General features: G+C 40.0%; 1 protein-coding gene and 1 long non-coding RNA gene across 4 annotated transcripts in view; one reads left to right on the forward strand and one right to left on the reverse strand.

Moving 5' to 3' along the window:
• Positions 1-22781, forward strand: part of ASAH2 (N-acylsphingosine amidohydrolase 2) — a 91120-nt gene that overhangs the window by 25955 nt on the left and 42384 nt on the right. For all 3 annotated transcript variants that reach the window (XM_012762867.3, XM_012762869.3, XM_020280561.2), the window contains exons 6-8: positions 5365-5541; positions 6941-7068; positions 8202-8279. In XM_012762867.3, the coding sequence (XP_012618321.1) occupies positions 5365-5541; positions 6941-7068; positions 8202-8279 (383 nt within the window). The remainder of the gene's footprint in view (positions 1-5364; positions 5542-6940; positions 7069-8201; positions 8280-22781) is intronic.
• Positions 1-22781, reverse strand: part of LOC105870302 (uncharacterized) — a 32784-nt gene that overhangs the window by 3450 nt on the left and 6553 nt on the right. Inside the window, exons 2-3 of the long non-coding RNA XR_001153544.2 lie at positions 8490-8592; positions 7040-7153 (exon numbers count right to left, since the gene is read on the reverse strand). This is a non-coding gene — a long non-coding RNA (uncharacterized LOC105870302). The remainder of the gene's footprint in view (positions 1-7039; positions 7154-8489; positions 8593-22781) is intronic.

Raw genomic sequence — 22781 nt, forward strand, 5'->3', positions numbered from 1 at the left:
ACTGTATTATAAAAAATGGTAGGCTTTTCTATGATTTTCCCCAAATTTAGGTCGTTACCCACCCATGGAGACAGTTGAACTTAGCAGAAAGGTGCACGGAAGGTCCTGGACTGCCTGAGGCCTTAATAGGAAGAGAAAGAGAGGGAGAGGGAAAAGGTGGAGGGAATGGGAAGGGGAGAAAGGGAAAGAGAGAAGAGGAGGAGGAAGAGGAGGAGGAAGAGGAGGAGAGAAAAATAGACTGATAGACATGGATTTCCAGTTCTCTCTCTCTAAGCCAATTTCTAAGCCCTGACCCAGTTATATTTTCTGCGTGGGTTTAGGTCACAAAGGCAGAATGTGCTCTGTTAATGTCTACTCACATATTCCTGAATGTGAGAAAGAGGAGAGGCTGGAGCAGTGACCGGAACAATGACCGTAAATGTCAGTCATGCAATGTCAAGTTCTGTCAGCCTCACCTATTAAATACTTCGCTCCTCCTGCTGTGTGAAGGAGCCAGTGAGAGGGGTGACAAGGTGACCAGAGGCATCACTCCAACATCTCTTCCTCTTGGGGAGTGGAGTGGAATGGAAGCCTCTCCCATCTGTGGAGACAGGAGGAGCAGGAGATGAAGTGTCTTCCCCACTCCAGCAATTAGAATTACAACAAAACTAGGAGATGGCTCTGTTACCCCCATTTTACAGGTGAGGAAACTGAGTCTTAGAGAAGGTAAGTAACTTTCCAACATTCACATAGTTAGCAAATGGTAGAGCTGCATTCTAAACTCAAGTAGTTGAATCCCAGAGCCCGCATTCTGAAAAGTGACATTATTCTATTCTTGAGGGAAAAATGCATTGACCACCTACTTTTTATGAGGTACTTTTCTAGTCACTTCAGGGGACATATAACTAAGTGAGTCACAATCCATGTCTCCTATGAGGTCATAATCTAGTTGGTGGATAGAAGAAAGGTACAGACAGATGTCATTCACTGGAGTAAAGTACAATGGTGTACTAATGATCTATTACTGTGTAAGAAATTACCCCCAAATATAGTGGCCTAAAACAACAAAACCCTTAGTATCTCACATGATATGTGGGTCAGGAATTCAGGACTGGCTTGGCTAGGTGGCTCAGGTTGTCTTGCAGCTAGCATGCAGTCATCTGAAGGCTTGACTCGACTGGAAGATCAGCTTCCAAGATGGTTCCTGCAACGTGGCTGTTGGCAGAAGGCCTCAGTTCCCCCCTCTTCCTATTCTCATGACATAGCAGCTGGATTCTCTCAGAGTAGGTGGCCCAAGATAATGAGCAAGGAGGAAATCACAGTGCCTTGTGATCCAGGTTCCAAAGTTACACACCATTACTTTCACCCTGTTCTATTCATTAAGCAAGTCACTGAGTCCAGCTCATATTCAAGAGTGGACGTTTAAGCTTTACCTCTTGAAGGGAGCAGTATTGGAGAATTTGTGGACAGATAGTCTTTTAAGGAGATTCAGGAAGTGGAAATTAGGAAAACATTTTCATAGAGGAAGTGACACTTGAGTGAGCAGAATTTTGAATGGTTAAAATGGGGAGGGAGAGAGATCAGATGGAGGGGACAGCATGAACCCTTAGAAGAGCAAGGGAGGGATGTAGACTCTTTTGTGAGGGAACAGAGGAATTCTATTTGGACATACAGTGGCAGAGCTGGAGATGTACCTGGAAGGTGTGTTTTTCATAATTGTTTTTTAATTCTGTGAGTGATGTGGAGTCTTAGAAAATTTTTGAGTGGTGGAGTGATGTAAACACAATTTTGTTTTACGATGATTAATCAGACAGTGGTGTTTGATATGGATTGGAATAGAAGGGAACTAGAGGCGAAGACATAAGTTGATATTGAGGCTTTATTGGTGAGGGTATGTCAGGAAAGCAGTAATCCTACTAGATATTTCAAACAGAGGGGATTTTATACACGGGAGTTTTACAAAGTTTTAGAAGGCTGAAAGAACAAAAAAGGGAAACTAAGGTTGCCAGAAGTGTTTTTTAACTTTGCCTGACAATTTCCCCTATATGATGTGAGGCTAGCACAAAGGTCTTAATGGGATGGCAGTGAGGCTACATGGGGGTAGGAGATTAAATGCTAATGAGATTTGGGAATGAATAATGTAAAAGGTAACATTTACATAGTACTCATGATGATCCAGGCACTGTTCCAAGTGCCTTATATATATTAATATTAACTTACTTAATCCTCCAAGCAACCCTATGAGGAAAGTACTATTATCATGTCATTTGAGAGTTTAGGAAACCAAGTTTCAGAGGACCAAGTCACTTATCCAAGGTTGTTCAACTAGGAACAATCAGAGCTGGGATTCAAACTTAAGTACCTTAGTGCCAGAGTCCATGTTCATTATTACTGCACTATACTGCTTTTCTGAGGGATCAGAGATGGTTCTGCTTAGGACCCTACCACTGAAGGGTGGTTAGCAGAAATAGAAGAGTCAAAAGGTAAACTTTGGGGGTGGTGTGGAAATAGGAGAGGAGTTTAATGTGTTGGTTTGTAGATGCTATCAAGGCCGTAGTGGGCACCATTCAACTGTCTCTTCCCAGTTTCACTTCCCCATGCAATCTGAGGCCCAGTGGGAAAGACTTTGAATTCACCCACCTAGTTATCCCAAGTTCACCCAAGGGAAGGAGGGAAAAATAAATGCAGCTAAATAAGTGCCATTAAGCTTATTTATAACACCTGGTTTTATGTAGGTTCTCAGACTCAGCTTTAAGAATGATGAAATTCCAGCATCTAATGAAGATTAGGGAAGATCTCTGTGCAGTGAGGCAGGGCAGGAAAACAGAATGACTTTCTAACTCTTTCTGTGTCATGCTCCCAAGAGTGTCAGCCACAGGAAATGGAATGGAAACAGAAGACAAAGAAGTGAGCTATACACATTAATGTACTCCTTTGTTTTGTCTTAAAATACCCCTCCTTCCATGAAGTGGTAAACATGCTATTTATAATGCCTATTTGCAGGCATTATTATATGATTGGGGTTTTAATTTCTTTTTCTTTCCTTTTTCCTAGAAGTCTCATGTGTCTGGTTTCCTATTAGAGATTGTGATTTAAAATAAAATTTATGTGTGCTGTTTATAATCTTTTTATTGTTTAAAACATTCAAGACTCATAATTACTGTCTTTTTAAGAACTTGATTGTTGAATAGACACGAAGAAATGCATTCAATTCTAAAATCCTCATGTTATAGTTCTTTAGGAATAAAATGGGGGGCGGTGGTTAGGGGAGCTTTAAAGTTGATTTGTAGTCCTTTTTCTCCACTACCTTCCTATCTTAGTTGCAGAATTGTAAGAATATCAGCTTTAGACTTTAGTTCAGCTTTCATGGTGTCCCCTTGATGATCATTTCCCCTTCTCTTTGTAGACATTTCTCCTTCACTAGTGTGGTAGCTATTGTGTGGAAGAAGATGTGAAGGTGGTGAGGCTTTGGGGGCTGGAGTTAGGATCAAACAGACACAGAAGGATGTGAGTCTGGTTACATCAAATTCTCTTTCCATATTCTCCTTCTGTCACAGGATTGTTTATGTGGACATAGTAACCTAACAGTCAGTCTTTGGGGCATGGAGAGGGTAATAAGGCAAGATGGTTTGCAAAACCTTCTTCCTGCTTCGGTGACCACATGATGGGAGTAAGGTGGTGTAGCTCTTCACTTAAAATAGAAGAGGTTGAATGGTCGTCTCTATGTACGTTCAGTACATAGCACATAAGCTGCCATTCCCCTATGTCCCAGTGATGTGCTGGAACTGGCTTGTGCCAACTCATGAGAGCCAATTGTTAAATATTCAGGAATGTTGTGAACTGGCTGTTTAAGCTTTTGGTAGCTTGAATTTGAACATGGGGGAAGTATTTACACCACAGATATTGGCAAACAATACAAATGAGGGCTTTTTTTTTTTTTTTTCTTCAGAGAGAAAGTTTATCAGACTGTTTATGCCATACTCAAGGTGAACATTGCTAATGATTACATTGGATTTGGCACTTTTGCTGGATGATTTTAATGATCTTTCACAAACAAGCCACAGTAATACCAAACCTCAGGTTGCATCTAATTAAAGCATAATCCAAAACAGGTCCTCAGCAACATCATTAATTTTCTTTCTGTTATTTTCTTGATGTGCGTGCACTATACAAAGGCACTAGCCATGAATTTGGATATTCATTGATTGACTAATTCAATGAACATTTACTGCTGTAGAACAAATCATCCAAAGACTTAGTGGCTTAAAGTAACAATAATCATGTATTGCTGCTCATGTTTTCTGTGGGTCAGGAATCCCAGAGTGGCTGGGTTCTGCAATTCTGACTTGTTTTAGAACAGGAGCCAAACTTCATCATTTCTGTGTCATGACATGGCACTCAGATGTTGGCTAGGGATGCAGTTGTTTGAAGGCTTGACTGAGGCTGGAGAATCTACTGCTTAGGTTGCTCACCCACTTGGCTAGCAAGTCAGTGCTGAAAAGATGGTTCTCATCCACATTGCTGGGATGTTCTTCCATCATAGTGGATGGCTTTCCTTAGACCAATAAGTGTAAAAGTCTGTTTCAGGGAATGTTGAATTCTTTGACTTAGGAAGTGACCAACAGAGTAGCTAAGAGGTCTTTGCATTGTCTATTCACTGCGCTCGGGATGCTTTTCCCTCAGATATTGCACAACTTTTTCCCTCAGATATTGCATGCTTGCTTTCTTCATGTAAGCCTCTGCTGAAAGAGAGACCCTCTTCAAAAAATTCTTGACTCACTAATACCCATCGATCTCTTTTTCCTTACCCAGCAATGTTTTTCTTCATAGTATTTACTGCTATATGATTTAATATTATGTATTTGTTTGTTTGTTATCTTTCTCCTTCAGTAGAATACAGACATCATCAGGGTAAGAACTTCATATACTGCTTGTGCTTAGCATGTGTCTGAATATTAATACAATGGGTGAATGATGAACAAGGAAGGGTACTGGTTTTATGGTTTGAGAGACTTGGGTCTGAAGTCTGGTTCTGCTACTTATTGCATTAATGGGCAAATTATTTAACTTCTGTACACTTCAATATTCTCAGCTGAAAAATTAGATTAACAATACCTATCTCTTGATGTTGTACAAAGATTTTTAAATCACATAATGTATATAATATGCCTGGTGTTGTGCTTGCACATAGCAAGAATCTATAAAATGTTAGCTATCGTTATCATCATTTTGTTGTTGTTACTATGATGATATACTCCAACATAGAGTGAAGGGCCATTGGAAAGGGATGTCATTGGTATGGATCAGTGATTGAAGTCATCATAGCCTGTTCTCATGCTGAGCTCCTATGTTATCCCTTATCTCAGTTCAATTTTTTTTCTGAAGGTCCTGAACAGACTACAGAGCAAATATGGCTCCCTGTACAGAAGAGACAACGTTGTCCTGAGTGGCACTCACACACACTCGGGTCCAGCGGGATATTTCCAGTATACTCTCTTTGTCATTGCCAGTGAAGGATTTAGCAATCGAACTTTTGAGTACATGGTCAGTGGTATCATGAAGGTAGGCAAAAAGCCCCAGAGGCAGCTGTTTGTTCCCACGGCTTACAGGGATTTGGGGAGTGGTTTGGGTGCTATGGAGGGTCTCTATAGGATTTGGGCCTGAGCACAGTCTTAGCACTTTCCTTTCTTTCTCCTCCCTGACTCTCTCCGAGCTTCTGGTCCTGACTATGGGCTGTGAGGCCTGAGGCACTGACTGATTGGAAGAGGAGGGTTCTATGGCAGTAAGCCCCACAGAATCATCTAAAGAGACAGAAAACATTTTGCTTTGGGGTTCCTCATAAACTACAGGGCCCTGCATGGTCTGTTCTCTCCACAAAGTCACACAAAAAGGAACCCATCAAGGGATCAAATGTAATTACAAATAATTCTAATTTTGTTTTTGTATTTCCTGAAGAGCAAGGAGGATCTACTTCATAAACATACATTCTCATTTCTCAAGTCCTCTATAGCAGCCCCAGACCTCCATGGTGCTCCTAGCAAATACTTTCAAACTTCTCTCTCATTCCGGGTGTGGGTAGCTTGCAATCCCCTCCCTCTGTCTTCCAAATTACTATTTTCTTGCATAGGATTCTTGCTAATATTTTTCTTCGTTTTGTTGCCTTCCAGGTTTATTCTTTCTCTATTTTTTCTCACAAAGTCACCCCCAAAATTCAAGGATCCAGCTGGCAAAGGCAAATTTCTTTACAAGAGATTTTTTTGAGAGTTTTTCTGTTTACCCCCTGAATGGCACCAGACTGTGGCTTGCAATGCATTATTAATGGCTTATGATATCAATTGCATGGGCCATAAGAAGCACTAAATAAAAAAACACCTCCAATAAAATCAATTGTAAACTATCAAAGTACACAACACATAGTAAGGGGTATAGTTTGCCTGTGAACTTTTGTTTTAGAATGCATGTGTTGATGTGTGTTACATTATGACGAAAACTCTATCTCTCACTATGGCTCTTAGTAAGAAAGGTTTGAAAAACTCTGCCTTAGAGGGTGGTGGGATAGAGAGGGAAGGGAGGTGGGAAGACTCACATGTTAATCAATCATGTTCTTAGTGTGGTGGTAGAAGTCCAGTCTCCCATTTTGGTCATCTGAAATGGCAACTTCTGCCTGTCTTCCCAGTGGTGAGAGACAAGGAGGTGGGGCTCGTTGTGAGCTGAGGCATCAGGTCGGTGCAGGTGTATGACACAGCATTTCCTCTATTTCAACCTTGAGAGCCATTTCTGTTTACCTCCTGAATGGCACCAGCCATGTGGTTCTCCAGCTTTTGTCCCATTGTGCCCGCATGTTAGAGAGAAAGGAAGTTGTCCACAGGCCTCTTCTGTTTATATTGACTGAGTCATTTTCCCCACCAGGATTTCTAAGCTTGTGACTCCTTTATTTATTTATTTATTTTTTAACCTTCAGAGCATTGAGATAGCACACACAAATATGAAACCAGGCAAAATCTTTATCAATAAAGGAAATGTGGATGGTGTGCAGATCAACCGAAGCCCTTATTCTTACCTTCAGAATCCTCAATCGGAGAGAGCGAGGTGAGAAGGAATCATTGCGTTTCCTTTAGAGAACAGCAGCAAAAATCTGAGAACAGTGTTGTTACTTGACGAATGTGGTGGGATCCTAGGAGAGTATTAAAGCTAAAATATTTTAAAAACATGCTTATAACCTAAGACAAGTAGAAACAAAAAGTGAATGTAGAAAAGAACACCATATCTTTCCACTTTGTTGGGCATGGGAGCCAATATAGATATCTGAAGGACCCTGGGCTTTGATATCAGGCATAACTGTGCTCTCATCTTTACTTTATCACTTCCTAGTTATGTGACCTTTAGTGATTTACTTATCTTAATTTATTGGCTCTCAGCCTTTTCATTGGTAAAATGGAGATAAAAATGTGCATAACACATTTTTTTAAAAAATTTAATCAATAACTCTTTTATTATGTGTTAACCAGAAGAAATCATCTTAGTCCAGGATAGTATGGCAAGACAGAAAAAAATAAAAGAATAAATAACAGATGGAAGAGTAAGAAATAAAACCCACATAATTGAATGGAACAACGAGGGAGATAATTATTTTATCTTCTTTTTATAAAATCTTTTTTAAAGTCACTAACTAGGTTTGTGACAAAAGTACTTGGTTACTATGATGGTATAAAATAATATCTCAGTTTTAACTTGGCCACTTGATATTTTACATTTGTCTGCATATTTTTCAATAGCTTTCAAGAGAGTTGGTTTTTAGAAAATATGTTTTACTTTCAAAAGACATAAACGAACACTTAGGTGGTGGATCTTGAATATTTTTGATTTTACATAGTCCCTGCTCTTTTTAAGAAATTCCATTAAAATTTGATATGAGTAGAAATTTCAAAGACAAATCCTTTTTATAAGAAATACATATGTGTTATATAATGTTACATATATCTTACATAAAAATATATATTTTAGCTCCAGTTAGTTGACTTAGTGTCCCAAACTTTGATCACAACTTTAAATCATCTCCTCAGTTTAGGAATGAGATTCTGGGTACAGTTCCTAGGATTACTGCTTGTCAGGGCGCCTCACCAACCCAGAGATATTTTTGTTTTTGTGTCAGCTTCTGCTGTTTGTCATACTTGAGGGTCAAACTCTAACATGGAACTAAGTTTCTTTGTTTTGCTGACTAGGTATTCTTCAAATACAGACAAGGAAATGGTAGTCTTGAAAATGGTAGATTTGAATGGAGACGACTTGGGCCTTCTCAGGTACTCTATTTCCTTTATTTGCAAAAAAAAAAAATTTTTGTCTGGGTAGCTTTTCTTAAATAAAGGGGGGGAAAGAGCCTAGAGAAGTAACAACAGATGCTGATAATAAGTTGTGTAGCTTAGAGTCTAGACTCTGGAGTCGAATACAACTGGGATGCAGCCATGGGGCATTGGGCAGGACCCTCAGCCTTTCGGGGCTTAGTTCTTTACCTGTAAATCAGGTTATAGAGGGATGACCTAAGTGCAGAGCTCAGCAAAGGATCCGGCATATCATATAAAAACTCAGTTTCAGATCTCACAAACTTAAGTATAACTGAAAGAAAAAAAATAAAGTATAAATTAAGATTAAATAAATAATTTTAAAATGTAAAAAAAAAAAAAAAAACCTCAGTAAACGTTAGCACTTATTACTTTAGCAAGCTCTCATATGTAGCACTTCTATGTTGGTGGACAGTTATCTCCTGGTAAAATGAGAAGACAATCTGACCAACCAGGTAAGTAATTATGGTTTTGAGATTATTTACTTGTGTTTTCCTAAGAGGATTAGGTCCAATGCAGGGCAATGCCAATTAGGGATAAAAGTGGACTGCGACCACCCAGAGGAAGAGGATGAGGTAAAATTACAGCTTAGCACAGATTTTAGCATATAGATTTTCCTATACCTGGCAATGACAGGTATAGGAAAACATAGATTTTGTTTTACTTGAAAAGGAGGCATGTGCATTGGTATGTGATTTTGGTCACTGTAATTGGACTGACTCAGGAATTGACTGGGTGGGTAACATAATGCCAGACACCTTGACCTGTGGACTTAGGGCTGATACAGAGATGCCCTAAGGGAGTGTGTGATAGCACTTGGGTGCTAGAGTCAAATAGCTTGAGTTCATGCTGAGCTCTCGCCCTTATTAGCTATATGAATTTGGAGAGGTGATATGACTACTCCGTCTCTCTGTTTTCCTATCCCTAAACATTTTTGAGCATACTGTGGGATAAACTGAGCCTTTAAAATGTTGATAATAAGTGTGATAAAAGTGATGAAGTGTCTGCCAAGTAGAATTATGAAATATCAAAGTGAAAGATTCTATGTGGATAAAATTAACAGTAAATTGAAAGTAACAAAATGGTGAAGAAAATCATTAGACACCATGATTCACAGTTCACATACCAGGTGTGGTCCTGAAACTAGATGGAAAACAACATGGTGATAAGTAGTTCCGGTTCTGGAGTGTGGTTGACTTGGGTTCAAATCTCAGCCCTGCTTGCCGCTTACTAACCCTGTGGCCTGAGGAAAGTAACTCATCTACTTAGACCTCAACTATGCTATTTGAAAATGGAAATAATAACCCCTCATAGGGTTGTTTGAGGATTAAATGAGATAATGCATGCAGAGCTCTAGGTCTGTGCCTGACATAGAAAAAGAGTTTATTCATTTTAGCTAAAAGGTAAGGAATAGAATAAGATTCTACCTTTTCTAAATAATTTCATTATTGACATGCCAGAGTGCTTGAAATTCTTAGCATTGGAGTTACTCTTTCGGGTTTGAAGCAGGGTCACTGAAAACTCCCTGTTAAAATTTGCTATATGGGCCAATATAGTAGGACTTATTCTTCTATTCCAATAAATTCATCTATTGATTAGTTGCCGCCTAGCATTTAACTCAACATGCTTTCTAAATGTCAGGCATGCAACTGTGTGCTTGGATTACGTTATGCTGAATAAGGCATGGTCTGTATCTTCACGAGTCTCATAGGCTAGTGGGGCAGTTGGGATAGGAGACAGAGACAGATAGGCAACCATGACATAAATGAGATGACCAACAGTGCTATCAGGTGGGAGTGAGTAAGTGCTGTGGGAGTTTAGAGGAGGTAGCCCTGGGTTCTATTTGAGAGCATTGTGGAAAGCTTCCAAGAGAAAATTCCATTTGAGCTGGACCTTGAAGGAGTCATGAAAAACAGTGAGTTGTGAGGTCAGAGTGTGGGCCAGGTCAGGGAGTCGGCGAGAGGTGACCCGGAGAGGTAAGCCAGCTCTAGATTGTGGAGCACGCGAGTGGGGAATTTGATTAGCCAGGTTAAGAGCTTACATCTCTTGACTGGTTAGACTGAGAATCCCAAATTTGTTGGGAGGAGAAGGTGGCTTTTGTTTATAGTTTTTATTTCACTTTTGACTCAATGACTGAGGCCATTCATGATTCCCTTTTATTAGTTTCTGAGTCATTTAACAATGGGAACAGAAAACTCAAAAATATGGTTTTTCTGACCAGATGTTCTTTGCTTCTTTACATATAATTATATTGCATATCTGGAGGTTCCAGGGTGAACTGTCAAGGTTATAGCAAAGCTTTTCCATCTGCTGTGCTTAACACTCTGTAATAACTTTCCATTGTTTCCATAGCTGCCATATGTTATCTTTGATGTTATTGCTCCTGCAATTGCCTCTTGTTGCATAGTGTAATTGCTCTTTGAATACATTAAAAATGATCTAAAACATAAAGTCAAATCTGGGCTGCTCAGTAACTCAGCCACCATATGTAGGTGCCTGCTGTTAGACAGAATCCCAAGGTATGAGGAGTTCGGAAGCAGAGAAACTCAGAATTGCAGAGCATGGAGATCGTCTAGTTCAACCTTGAGCTGAGGAACAGGGGCCTAGAAAGGTGATGTGATCTGCCCCGTGCCACAGCAAAGACTATCATTTTCACAATGGAAACCATCCTGGAGTTCATAACTTATTCCTTCCTACTTTCATTTTTGTTTTCCTTTCTTCATTCAACAAGTCTGCACTAGGCACCTACTATTACCACGCAATACTTCCCAGCCCTTGGAATGCTGCGTTCCCTAGCTTTGAAGTCAGCAATCAAATACCTTTGAGTCCAATGTGTATGTTTGTGCTCCTTAAACAAACTCCTTAAACTGTTTGTGACTCAGTTTCCACATTTCTCAAATGTGGATATAAAATCTTATCTCCACACAGATCTTATTATTCACTCATTCATTTATTAAATGTCTGTAGAATGTATGTGTCATGAACTGAGCGATTATTAGGGATATACTGATGAACAAAAATAGACAAAGTTGCTGCCCCTATGGGACTTACAGTCTACTGATGGGAAAAGGGGACATTCAGATAGTCCTACAATACGTGTAAAATTGTATTAATGATTGGGTTAAGTGCAAATATTTTTCTAATTATGTAATTAAATTATATTTGAGTTAGGTGCTAAGGAAGGAAGGTATGTAGAGCTATTTTAGAGGAATTTGACCTTGCCAGAGAGATTGGGAAAGGTTTTCCTGAGGAATGGACAATGGAGCTGAAAACTGGAGGAAGAGTAGGAATTAACTGGCAAAATGGGCTGTGAGTGAGGCATGGAAAAGAACAGAGATAGAGAAGCATGGTCCATTTGAAGAATTCATAGACGGTCCGTGGGGCTGGAGTACACAGGGCAGTGGGATAGGGTGTCGTGAGATAAAGTTAGAGCCAGAGATTAGATGGCATCATAAATATTTTAGGAACTCTACATAGGAGAACTGTGTATGTACAAATAATATTTCTATCTTTGTACCTGTTTTCCCCTCTTACACAAAAACACTAAGCAATTTTTTTCTCCAGACATGGGGAACATGTTTGGGATGTTCTGAATTCTGAATTTAACTATAAGCTGTGTAGCATTTACAAAATTCACTTTGGGAGACTCTGGAAGGCACCTCAAAGAGTTTGCCGTCCAATGGAGAAGAAAAAATGGAATCTTGAGAGATGTAGTAAGACATCTTATGTATGAAGATATAGTAAGACATCCTGTGTAAGAAGAAACCATGAAGGGAGAAAGCAAAACAGAGGTTACAGATGTCCACATCATAAAGAAAGTCACGAGTGTGGATAATCGGAATGGCAGATCTGGCAGTGAAAGAGGCACTTCTCACACCGCCACCCTTGTGGAGGCAGCTCTTGGGAGGGGCGGGGGTGGGTATGGCTTATTTCCTCAAGCATGAGGCAACAGAACAGGCTTTGTCTTGCTTTTCTTCCTTTGCCTACCTCTTTGCTTCTGCCAAGTTATCTTCCTTGTTTGCAGAAGTGACATGGACTCCCCTCTCCCCACCTCCCCTTCTCCTCTGCCTTCTCCCTTTCTCAGCCCTTTAGGAATTAGTATGACACGGTTCCTATTCATTGGAGCAGTAAGGAAGGTCTGAGTAGGTGTTTGAATAATTGCTCCATTGCCTTCTGTTTCATATATTGCAAATCCTTTTCTTCTTATAGAAAGGGTTCTTATAAGGGGGTCCTTTAAAGGCACATTTTATTTTATTTATTTTTATTTTTTTTTATTTATTTATTTTTTTTATTTTGGCATATTATGGGGGTACAGATTTTAAGGTTTCAATAAATGCCCATTTCCCCCCTCCCCCCAAAAGTCTGAGTCTCCATCATGACCATCCCCCAGATGGTGCACATCTCACTCATTATGTATGTATATACCCACCCCCCTCCCCCCTCCCCCCTCCCTCCTGCCCAATACCCTATTACTGTAGTACCTATGTGTCCACTTAGGTGCTAGTCAGTTAATACCAGTTTTCTGGAGAATATATCTGGTGCTTGTTTTTCCATTCTTGGGATACTTCACTTAGTAGTATGGGTTCCAGCTCTAACCAGGAAAATATAAGATGTGCTATATCACCATTGTTTCTTAGAGCTGAATAGTACTCCATGGTATACATATACCACATTTTATTAATCCATTCTTGGATTGATGGGCACTTGGGCTGTTTCCACAGCCTTGCAATTATGAATTGTGCTGCTATAAACATTCGAGTGCAGGTGTCTTTTTTGTAGAGTGTCACTGGATCATTTGGGTAGATGCCCAGCAATGGGATTGCTGGATCAAATGGTAGATTCACTTGTATCGCTTTAAGGTATCTCCATATTGCTTTCCACAGAGGTTGAACTAGTTTGCAGTCCCACCAGCAGTGTAGGAGTGTTCCTCTCTCTCCGCAACCACGCCAGCATTTATTGTTTGGAGATTTTTTGATAAAGGCCATTCTCACTGGGGTTAAGTGATATCTCATTGTGGTTTTGATTTGCATTTCCCTGATGATTAGAGATGTTGAGCATTTCTTCATATGTTTGTTGGCCATTCTTCTGTCTTCTTTAGAAAAATTTCTGTTCAAGTCTTTTGCCCACTTTTTAATGGGGTTATTTGATTTTTTCTTCCTAATTTTCGTGAGTTCTAAGTATATTCTAGTTATCAGTCCCTTGTCGGATGCATAGGATGCAAAAATTTTCTCCCATTCTGTAGGTTGTCTATTTACTTTCATGACTATTTCTTTGGCTGTGCAGAAGCTTTGTAGCTTGATCATGTCCCATTTATTTATTTTTGTTGCTGCTGTGATTGCCTTTGGGGACTTCTTCATAAACTCTTTGCCCAGGCCGATGTCTAGGAGAGTGTTTCCAACTTTTTCCTCTAGAGTTCTAATAGTTTCATATCTTAGGTTTAAGTCTGTTATCCAGCGTGAGTTGGTTTTTGTGAGAGGTGAAAGGTGTGGGTCCTGTTTTAGCCTTCTACAGGTGGCTATCCAGTTTTCCCAGCACCATTTATTGAAGAGAGATTCTTTTCCCCAGCGTATGTTTTTGTCTGCTTTGTCAAAGATGAGATGGCTATATGAGGATGGTTTTATATCAGGATTCTCACATCTGTTCCACTGGTCAATATTCCTGTTTTTGTGCCAATACCATATTGTTTTAATTACTACAGCTTTGTAGTATAGTTTGATATCTGGCATATTAATGCCTCCCATTTTGTTTTTGTTGCCTAGAATTGCTCTTGATATTCGGGGTCTTCTTTGGTTCCATACGAAGCGTAAAATTATTTTTTCTATATCTGTGAAGAATGCTGATGGGATTTTAATAGGTATTGCATTGAATCTGTAGATCAGTTTGGGTAGTATAGACATTTTGATGATATTGAGTCTGCCGATCCACGAGCATGGTATGGATTTCCATCTGTTTACATCCTCTGCTATTTCCTTCCTCAGTGTTTCATAGTTCTCCCTGTAGAGGTCTTTTACCTCTTTGGTTAAATATATTCCTAGGTACTTTAATTTCTTTGTTGCTATTGTGAAGGGAATTGAGTCTTTGATTTGGTTCTCAATTAGATTGTTGTTGGCGTATATGAATGTCTCTGATTTCTGTGTATTGATTTTGTATCCTGAGACTTGACTAAATTCATTGATCAGTTCCAGGAATTTCTTGGTTGAATCCTTGGGGTTTTCTAGATACAATATCATATCATCAGCAAACAGTGAAAGTTTGATCTCTTCTGCCCCTATTTGGATACCTTTGATTCCATTTTCCTGTCTGATTGCTGTAGCCAAGACTTCCAGCACTATGTTGAACAGAAGTGGAGATAGTGGGCAGCCTTGTCTGGTTCCAGTTCTAAGTGGGAATGATTTCAATCTTTCCCCATTCAGTATGATGTTGGCTATGGGTCTGTCATATATGGCTTGTATCATTTTTAGGTATGTCCCTTCTATGCCTATTTTCTTCAGTGTTCGTATCATGAAAGGGTGTTGAATTTTGTCAAAAGCTTTTTCTGCATCTATTGAAAGAATCATGTGGCCTTTGTTTTTGCTTCTGTTTATGTGGTGAATTGCATTTATAGATTTACGTATGTTGAACCATCCCTGCATCCCTGGGATGAAGCCCACTTGGTCGTGGTGGATTATTTTTTTGATAAGTGTCTGGATTCGGTTAGCTAAGATTTTGTTGAAAATTTTTGCATCTATATTCATTAGGGATATTGGTCTGTAGTTTTCTTTTTTTGTTGCATCCTTTCCTGGTTTTGGTATCAGAGTAATATTCGCTTCATAAAAGGTGTCGGGGAGGTTTCCGTTCTTCTCGATGTTGTGGAATAGTTTCTGCAAGATAGGTACTAGTTCTTCTTTGTAAGTATGGTAAAATTCAGGTGTGAAGCCATCTGGACCGGGACTTTTCTTTTTAGGGAGATTTTTAATTGCTGTTTCTATTTCAGCTGTTGAGATTGGTCTGTTCAGGGAATCTATTTCTTCCTGGTTGAGCCTAGGGAGGCTGTGTGTTTCTAGAAATTTGTCCATTTCCTCCACATTTTCCAGTTTGTGTGCATAAAGATTTTTGTAGTATTCATAAATTGTATCTTGTATCTCTTTGGGATCAGTTGTGATATCTCCTTTTTTATTCCTGATGGAGCTTATTAGAGATTTCTCTTTTCTGCTTTTCGTTAGCTTAGCCAATGGTGTGTCAATTTTGTTTATTTTTTCAAAGAACCAACTTTTTGTTTTATTAATCTCCTGAATAGCTTTCCTGTTTTCAATTTCGTTTAGTTCTGATTTGATCTTGTTGATTTCACTTCTTCTGCTGGGTTTGGGGTTGGTCTGTTCTTCTTTTTCCAGCTCTTTGAGTCGTTTCATTAAATTGTCTATTTGTGATCTTCTTGTCTTTTGGTTATAGGCATTTATGGAGATAAACTTTCCTCTCAGAACTGCTTTAGCTGTGTCCCAGAGGAGTTGATAACTTGTCTCTCCATTGTCGTTTTCTTCATAGAAGTTTTTTATTTCTGTCTTGATTTCTTCATTTACGAAGTAATCATTTAGTAGGAGGTTGTTTAATTTCCACGTTTTTGTGTAGAAATGTGAGTTTCTGTTAGGGTTGATTTCTAGTTTTATTCCACTGTGATCTGAGAAGGTACATGGTATGATTTCTATTTTTTTAAATTTCTTGAGATTTTCTTTGTGTCCTAGGATATGGTCAATCTTAGAGAATGTCCCGTGAGCTGATGAGAAGAACGTATATTCAGTGGATTTTGGGTAGAATGTTCTGTAGATGTCTGTCAGACCCAATTGTTCTAGAGTTTTGTTTAAGTCCAATATTTCTTTATTAATTTTCTGTTTGGAGGATCTGTCTCGTGCCGTCAGTGGGGTGTTGAAATCTCCGGCGATTATGGAGTTGCTATTAATCCATTTGCTTAGCTCCAGTAAGGTTTGCTTTATGAATCTGGGTGCACCTAAGTTGGGTGCATATATATTTAAAATTGTTATCTCTTCTTGTTGGACTGTGCCCTTCACCATTATATAATGACCCTCTTTGTCTTTTACTACTTTTGTTGGTTTAAAAACTAAATCGTCTGAAATTAGAACTGCCACACCAGCCCTCTTTTGGCTTCTATTTGCTTGGAATATTGATCTCCACCCTTTTATTTTTAGACTATATGCATCCTTGCAGGTTAGATGTGTTTCCTGAAGACAGCATATACTTGGCCTGTATTTTCTTATCCATTCAGCCAGCCTATGTCTCTTGAGTGGAGAGTTTAAGCCATTCACATTTATTGAGAGAACTGATAGGTAAGGTAGATTACTGATCATTCTGTTGGGTTGGATGTTGTTGCTATGATTTCTGTCTTGAGCCATTGTAATATCTGGCCTTTAATATCTTTGGGTTTTGGTTGTTTTTATATTCGTGGGTTATTTTTATGATGTTCCGTGCATAACGCTGTTTTAAGTACTTCTTGTAGGGCTGGTCTTGTCTTGGTGAATTCTCTGAGCCTTTGCTTGTCTGAGAATGTTTTTATTTCTCCTTCATATACGAAGCTTAGTTTTGCAGGGAATAATATTCTAGGCTGGGCATTGTTTTGTTTCAAAAGAGTGAGAATGGGGCCCCAGTCTCTCCTTGCTTGTAAAGTCTCATTAGAGAAGTCTGATGTTATTCGAATTGGCTTTCCCTTGTATGTTACTTGCTTCTTTTGTCTTACAGCTCTTAGAAGGGCCTCTTTAGTTGATACTTTGGTTAGTCTGATGACTGCATGTCGTGACGTCTTCCTGTTTGCGTTGAATCTCCCAGGGGTCCTCTGAGCTTCTTGAACTTGTATATCAAGATTTTGAGCAAGGCCTGGGAAATTTTCCTCTATTATATCTTCAAACAGCTTGTCCAACCCTTGAGTGTTGTCTTCTTCCCCTTCCTGTAACCCTATGACCCTCACATTAGGTTTCTTCACATAATCCCACAGCTCTTGTAGGCTTTGCTCTTTTCTCTTGTTTCTCTGCTCTATTTCTGTGACTGATTTATTTAATTGGAGGGTGTTATCTTCAAGCTCTGAGATTCTTTCTTCTGCTTCATCTACCCTGTTCTTGAGACTTTCCACTGTATTTTGCAGTTCCTTGAATTGATTCTTCATTTCCAGGAGTTCGGTTACACTTTTCTTCAATGTGTCTATTTCTTTTCTCATATCCTGGAGATTTTTTGTGGTTTCTTGGTGCTGGTTGTTGAGTTGTTGTTGCAGCTGGGTGAGTGTTCTTATGTTCCACATACGAAATTCCTCTTCTGTCATATTGGTTGCCTGGTTTTGGTCGGTGTCCGTTTCTAGGGGGCTGGTGCTCCTCTTTGGGGGTGTGTTTTCCGTTTGGTTCTTCATATTTCCTGAGTTCTTTCGCTGATTTCTTCCCATGTCGATCAGTTGTTGTTTCTTTCCTTAGGTTATTGTTTGGGTATTCACACACCTTGTTTAGTTTCTGAGGCGTTAGGTGGTGCCTGTGGGTGAAATTGGACCACTCCCTGTATATTGAGTCAGTGGGTGCCGTGGAAAGGCTGTGCAAGATGCCGTCCCTGTCAGTAGGTGGCGTTTGCTTGGAGGAACAGGCTATGGTGTTGATTTTGAGTCCTGTTATCAGCTCTCGTTCTGGGCGGAGCTGGGTTGGGTAAGCCTGCCCTCAGGCCGTTAGCAGGGGTCAAAGTTCTGTTCTCTGCTGTCAGGGCGGGGCTGGAATGGTCCCTCTCAGCCAGAAAGTCTGGGTGTGGGGGTGGGGCTGTCTGAGACCCGCAGTCTGCAGCAGGCCTCGCTTCTTTCCACCCTCCCCAACTCCGCAGCTACTCCTGGGCCTCTGCCAGCAGGCCAGACCACAAGCTACCAGGCCTCCCCGGACTGTGATGCCGGCGGGGAGGTTCCCTGCACAGGAACGCCACCTGGGTTGGGTGCACGGCCTCCTCCTGGGAGGAGGGTTGCCCTCTAGGTCGCGGATCCGCCCCTGGAGGCACACAGACCTCAGTAGGCTGTTCACGTATAACCCTTCTGTGCCCCGGGCAATGCTAGCCCTCCGTGCAGGGGATCTGGTCTGCAGGTCCGACCTCTGGGTCCCACAGTTCAAACTGTATTCCCACCAGGGAGAGGATTTCCGGTCCTAATTCACCCACAGGGAGCCCAAGCTGGGTCTATGTCTCTCAGCCTCTGAGTCGGCACCGTTTTCCTGGGAACACGGTGCCAGCAGCACCTGGGAGGGCGGGCGGGGTCCCAAACGGGAAGGTCCCGTTCCCTGGAGGTGCCTCCAGCTGGTGGCTGTATTGTCTCTCTGGGCAGCTGCGGGTAGGGTCGGCGGAGGGGGAGAGGAGGCAATATGGCGCCTGCCGCGCGGCTCGGGTCTGTGCACACGGAGGTGCCCGGAGGAAGTTGGGAACCTGGTGCCACGTCTGCTACAGGCTCACCGTTGGCAGGCGGCGGCAGTCTCTGGGCTGGTGTCCGCAGGTCTCTCCACCAGCTGGGGAGCCCACCAGCAGTCCCGAATGCAGGCGAGGGGAAACAGCAGATCCACCTACCCTTGCCGCTGGTCTCCGGGCTGCTCCGGTGGTCTCAGCCTCCAGTTCTCCTCCGCAGCCTCCTCCCGTGGAGTCTCCCGGGGTCTCAGGTACCCCTCCTTCCGGCCCTTGTCCGCTGTATGCTCGTCTTCTTGCTTCTTTCCTCTAGTTTCTGCTAGAATCTGTCTTTTTTGCAGAGACCCTCTGTCTGGCGGTGTTATTCATCCGCCATCTTGCTCCGCCCCCTATTTTTATTTTTTTGAGACAGAGTCTCACTCTGTTGCCTGTCAGCCTAGCTAGCTCATGGCAGTCTCAAGCTCCTGGGCTCAAGCAATCCTACTGAAAGGCACATTTTAAAAGCAACAAGGACAGTGATGTGTGGAGCTTATTTGAAAAATTTGTGTACAAACTTAGAAAAATTTAATTTGTGGAATTACACCAGTTTGTTCAAATGATGTTGACTTATAGAACTCAGTTGTGCATGTAAATCTCTACCATCTATAATCATAACTTCTTAAAAATTTTTTTTTACTTTAACAATTTTCTTTTTAATTGACACATAATAAGTGCATGACTTCTTGAATTATGACATCTGACTATTCTCATGGCTCTCTCTCTTCTCCCCCTACACTCTTCCCTGAGTTCACCTTACCCCCACCCCAGCCAAATCACAAATGCCAAATCACCTCAGTGATTGCCCTTCCCCAAACTATTCTTGACCTGCTCTCTTTTCTCCACCTCACCTTGTCTTCATCTCCATAAATGCCTTCTCCATTAGCATTAACTCTGGTTATAAAGCCCTGCTCTCTGTTTCTACATCCTACACTGCATTTCTCCTTCTTGTTCTGTCCCCTATGTTGTTCTGAAGCTTGAGGATGGCTTCCTGCTCTGACTTTTCTATGGCTTGTCTGTGTTCTTCTCCAGTGGAGCTTGGCCATGGTTGTGTAGGGATATCTCAGCCTGTGTCTGGTCCATCCCCTGTGAAGGTGCTTAAGAAGGGCTTTGCGATGACGAGTGGATGACAGTTGACTGATAACAGATAAATCAGCCTTGTGTTTCAAATTTTAGAAACCAAAGCCATAAAAACCAGTTGGTAGAACATATTGGACTTACTTGATTGTTGGATTTCTAAAAAGTTCTTAACCTAAAGATATCTGGAAGTTTATTATTGTTTTCCAAGTTGCTTTTTTTTTCCAGTATAAAAATAATATATACTCATCATAGAAAAGAAAGGCAGAAGAAAAATTAACTCAAAATTATATTATCCCAAATCAACCATGGTTAATAATCAGGGGCATTTGAGTCTGTTCATTTCCCCGTGTGCAATATATAGTAAGAAATAAACATGACTAAAAGGTCATTCTATAAAAGTGGATGCTTGCTTGGTTTTACTCACTTTGGGCCACTAGAAGCTGTAAAATACTATAAAAAATGTTAACAATGCTTTCTCCATGTACTGAAACTATCAAGCTGGTTTTTTTGTTGTTGTTGTTCATTTGTTTTCACAGTGATCTTCTTCATATCTAATAATAATTTTGTTGTCGTAAAGTCTATGAAGTCTCATGTTAATTTAGCTAACTCAGCTCTTTGCAGGTTAGAATTTACACTGTATTTTTTTCTATTATTTCCTTTCAATCTTTCTTTGTTCTTCCATTTTAGGCACATCTCTTATGAATATCCTATAGCTTTAGTTATTTGTTTTGTATTATTACAATCTGTCTTTTATAATAATGAATTCAGTCTCTTTTCAGGGATTGTGATTATCATATATCTGGACTTTTCTATATCTCTTCACTTTGTGCTATTTGTCTCACTTGTTCATTGCTTCTTTTTCCTTATCTCTCACCTCTTATCTTTTTTGTATTGATAGAGATTCAAAAATAAATCTTCAAATGGCAGTTTTCAAAGATGGCCGCAGCAACACGATAATAGCTGTTACTCCACGTGCTTTATTTAAAGTGACTCTGCCACTTCCCATCAAGACAGAAAGATGATTTCTCTAGCCCTTGACATTTGGATGGATCTGTGGCTACTTTGATCAATAGAAAATGGCAGAAGTGATACTGTGCTAGTGCATAGTTTTTTTTTTTAAATAGGGTTTATTATTTTTAAAATTAATAAACTTTATTTTTTAAAGTAATTTTAGGTTTATAGCAAAATTGATCAGAGAGTACAGAGAGTTCTCATACATGTCCTCTCCCACCACCATAGCCCCCCTCCCACTATCAACAGCCCCATCACAATGGTACGTATGTCACCATTGATGGATCTCCATTGACACATCAGTGTTACCCATAGTTAGCTTAAGGGTCCACTCTTGGTGTTGTATCAAGTGGTTTTTTAAAACTCTTCTTAATTTCATTTATATATTTTCTAAAATTTCAATAGTAAGAAAAAAATTAAGAAGTCAAAAAATCATCTGGTAATCCTGGGACTCAGAGATAGCTGAGTTGTTACATAGCCTTTTAGCCTTTTTTCTGAACATATTTTTTTAAAAAATATTTTACTATATGCACAGTTTGGCAACTCTCTCTTTTTTTCCATTTAGCAATACATTATGAATATCTTTTAATGTCAGTATTTTTAAAATTACCATTTAAAAATTGCTGTGTAGTATTTTATTATATGCATTAATAATGTAGTTAAATAATCAGCAATCATTTGCTATTTAGGTTGTTTACAGTGTTTACCATCTTAAAATACATTGTGATAAACATTCTTGAACAGATATCTCATGTATTTGCCAATGATTTCCTTAAGCTAAATTCCTAGAATGAGACTGCTGAGCCAAAGAGAATGCTTATATTTTAAAGCTTTTCCTTTAAATTGCCAAACAGCCCTCTGGAAAGGTTTTGTTGGTTTATACTCCTGCTACTCAGACATGAGCAGAATGTTGTTTCCCGTGCTCTTGCCAATTTCAGTATTATCATGCTTTATAATTGTTGCCAAGTAACAGACTCAAAAATGCCAAATCACTGTTGTTTTCCTTTGTATTTCTTCAATTTGTAGTTAGGCTAAATTTTAAAAAAATTCTCTTGTTGGCCATTTCCTCTTTTTCTTTTGTTGATCGCTTAATCATACTACGTAAGGGCATAAGAATTTTTGATTGCTGTGACTGAATGGAATCCACCCAAACCAGATATCTCTCCAATACTATTATCTAGAGAGACCTTTTCATTCAGGATTTTTGAAGATAACAGAAGGATTAGTTGAGAATGTGTATCTCTTCTCTGGAGCAGAGATCCTAGAAATATGCTCCTCGATGCTGGCCCAGGTTTACCTGGAACTTAGAAGGGCTGTAGCTCTGGCTACAGCTCATTGTCTTTTTTAAATCCGAGCAGTCTGGTCTTCTGGTCTTTACTCATTGTTTCTGCTGGTTTAAAGTTTACCCCAGTTGCCCTTTGGGTAGAATTCTGGACCCAATAATCCTTACAGTATAACACAATAAAACACCCTTTTCTCTCTTTCCCCAAATGGTTTGGTATGGGGTGGGGCTAGGACAACTATGAAAGAAATGAAAAAGAGGTGTGTTAATCAAAGTAATTCATGCCAAGTGCTACAATAGAATGTGAAATTCCAGTGAACATGAAATTATCATATTAAAAGCTTATTTCCCACTCACAAAAAATAGGGTTTTGTGCACACCTGTGATTTTTCTGAGCTATTTACCTGCCCCACCCTGCTAGTGGGACTGGGAAATGGAAGTGCATATGGGCATTTTGTGAGCAAGCAAGTCTCTGCCACATGAGGGCAGGTTATTCTCATTTAATCATATCATGCCCATATCACGTGTTGCATATGTTGACTGCCCACTCATGTATTTAACATTGTATTATTAATCTTATGAATCATATATATGTTTATGCTCAGAGCTTTTTATCTCTTTCCCTTATTATCATCATAACTATTGTCATGCAGCAGTTG

The sequence above is a fragment of the Microcebus murinus genome, chromosome 14 (assembly GCF_040939455.1).
Source record: "Microcebus murinus isolate Inina chromosome 14, M.murinus_Inina_mat1.0, whole genome shotgun sequence".
In the NCBI taxonomy this organism is placed as follows: domain Eukaryota; kingdom Metazoa; phylum Chordata; class Mammalia; order Primates; family Cheirogaleidae; genus Microcebus; species Microcebus murinus.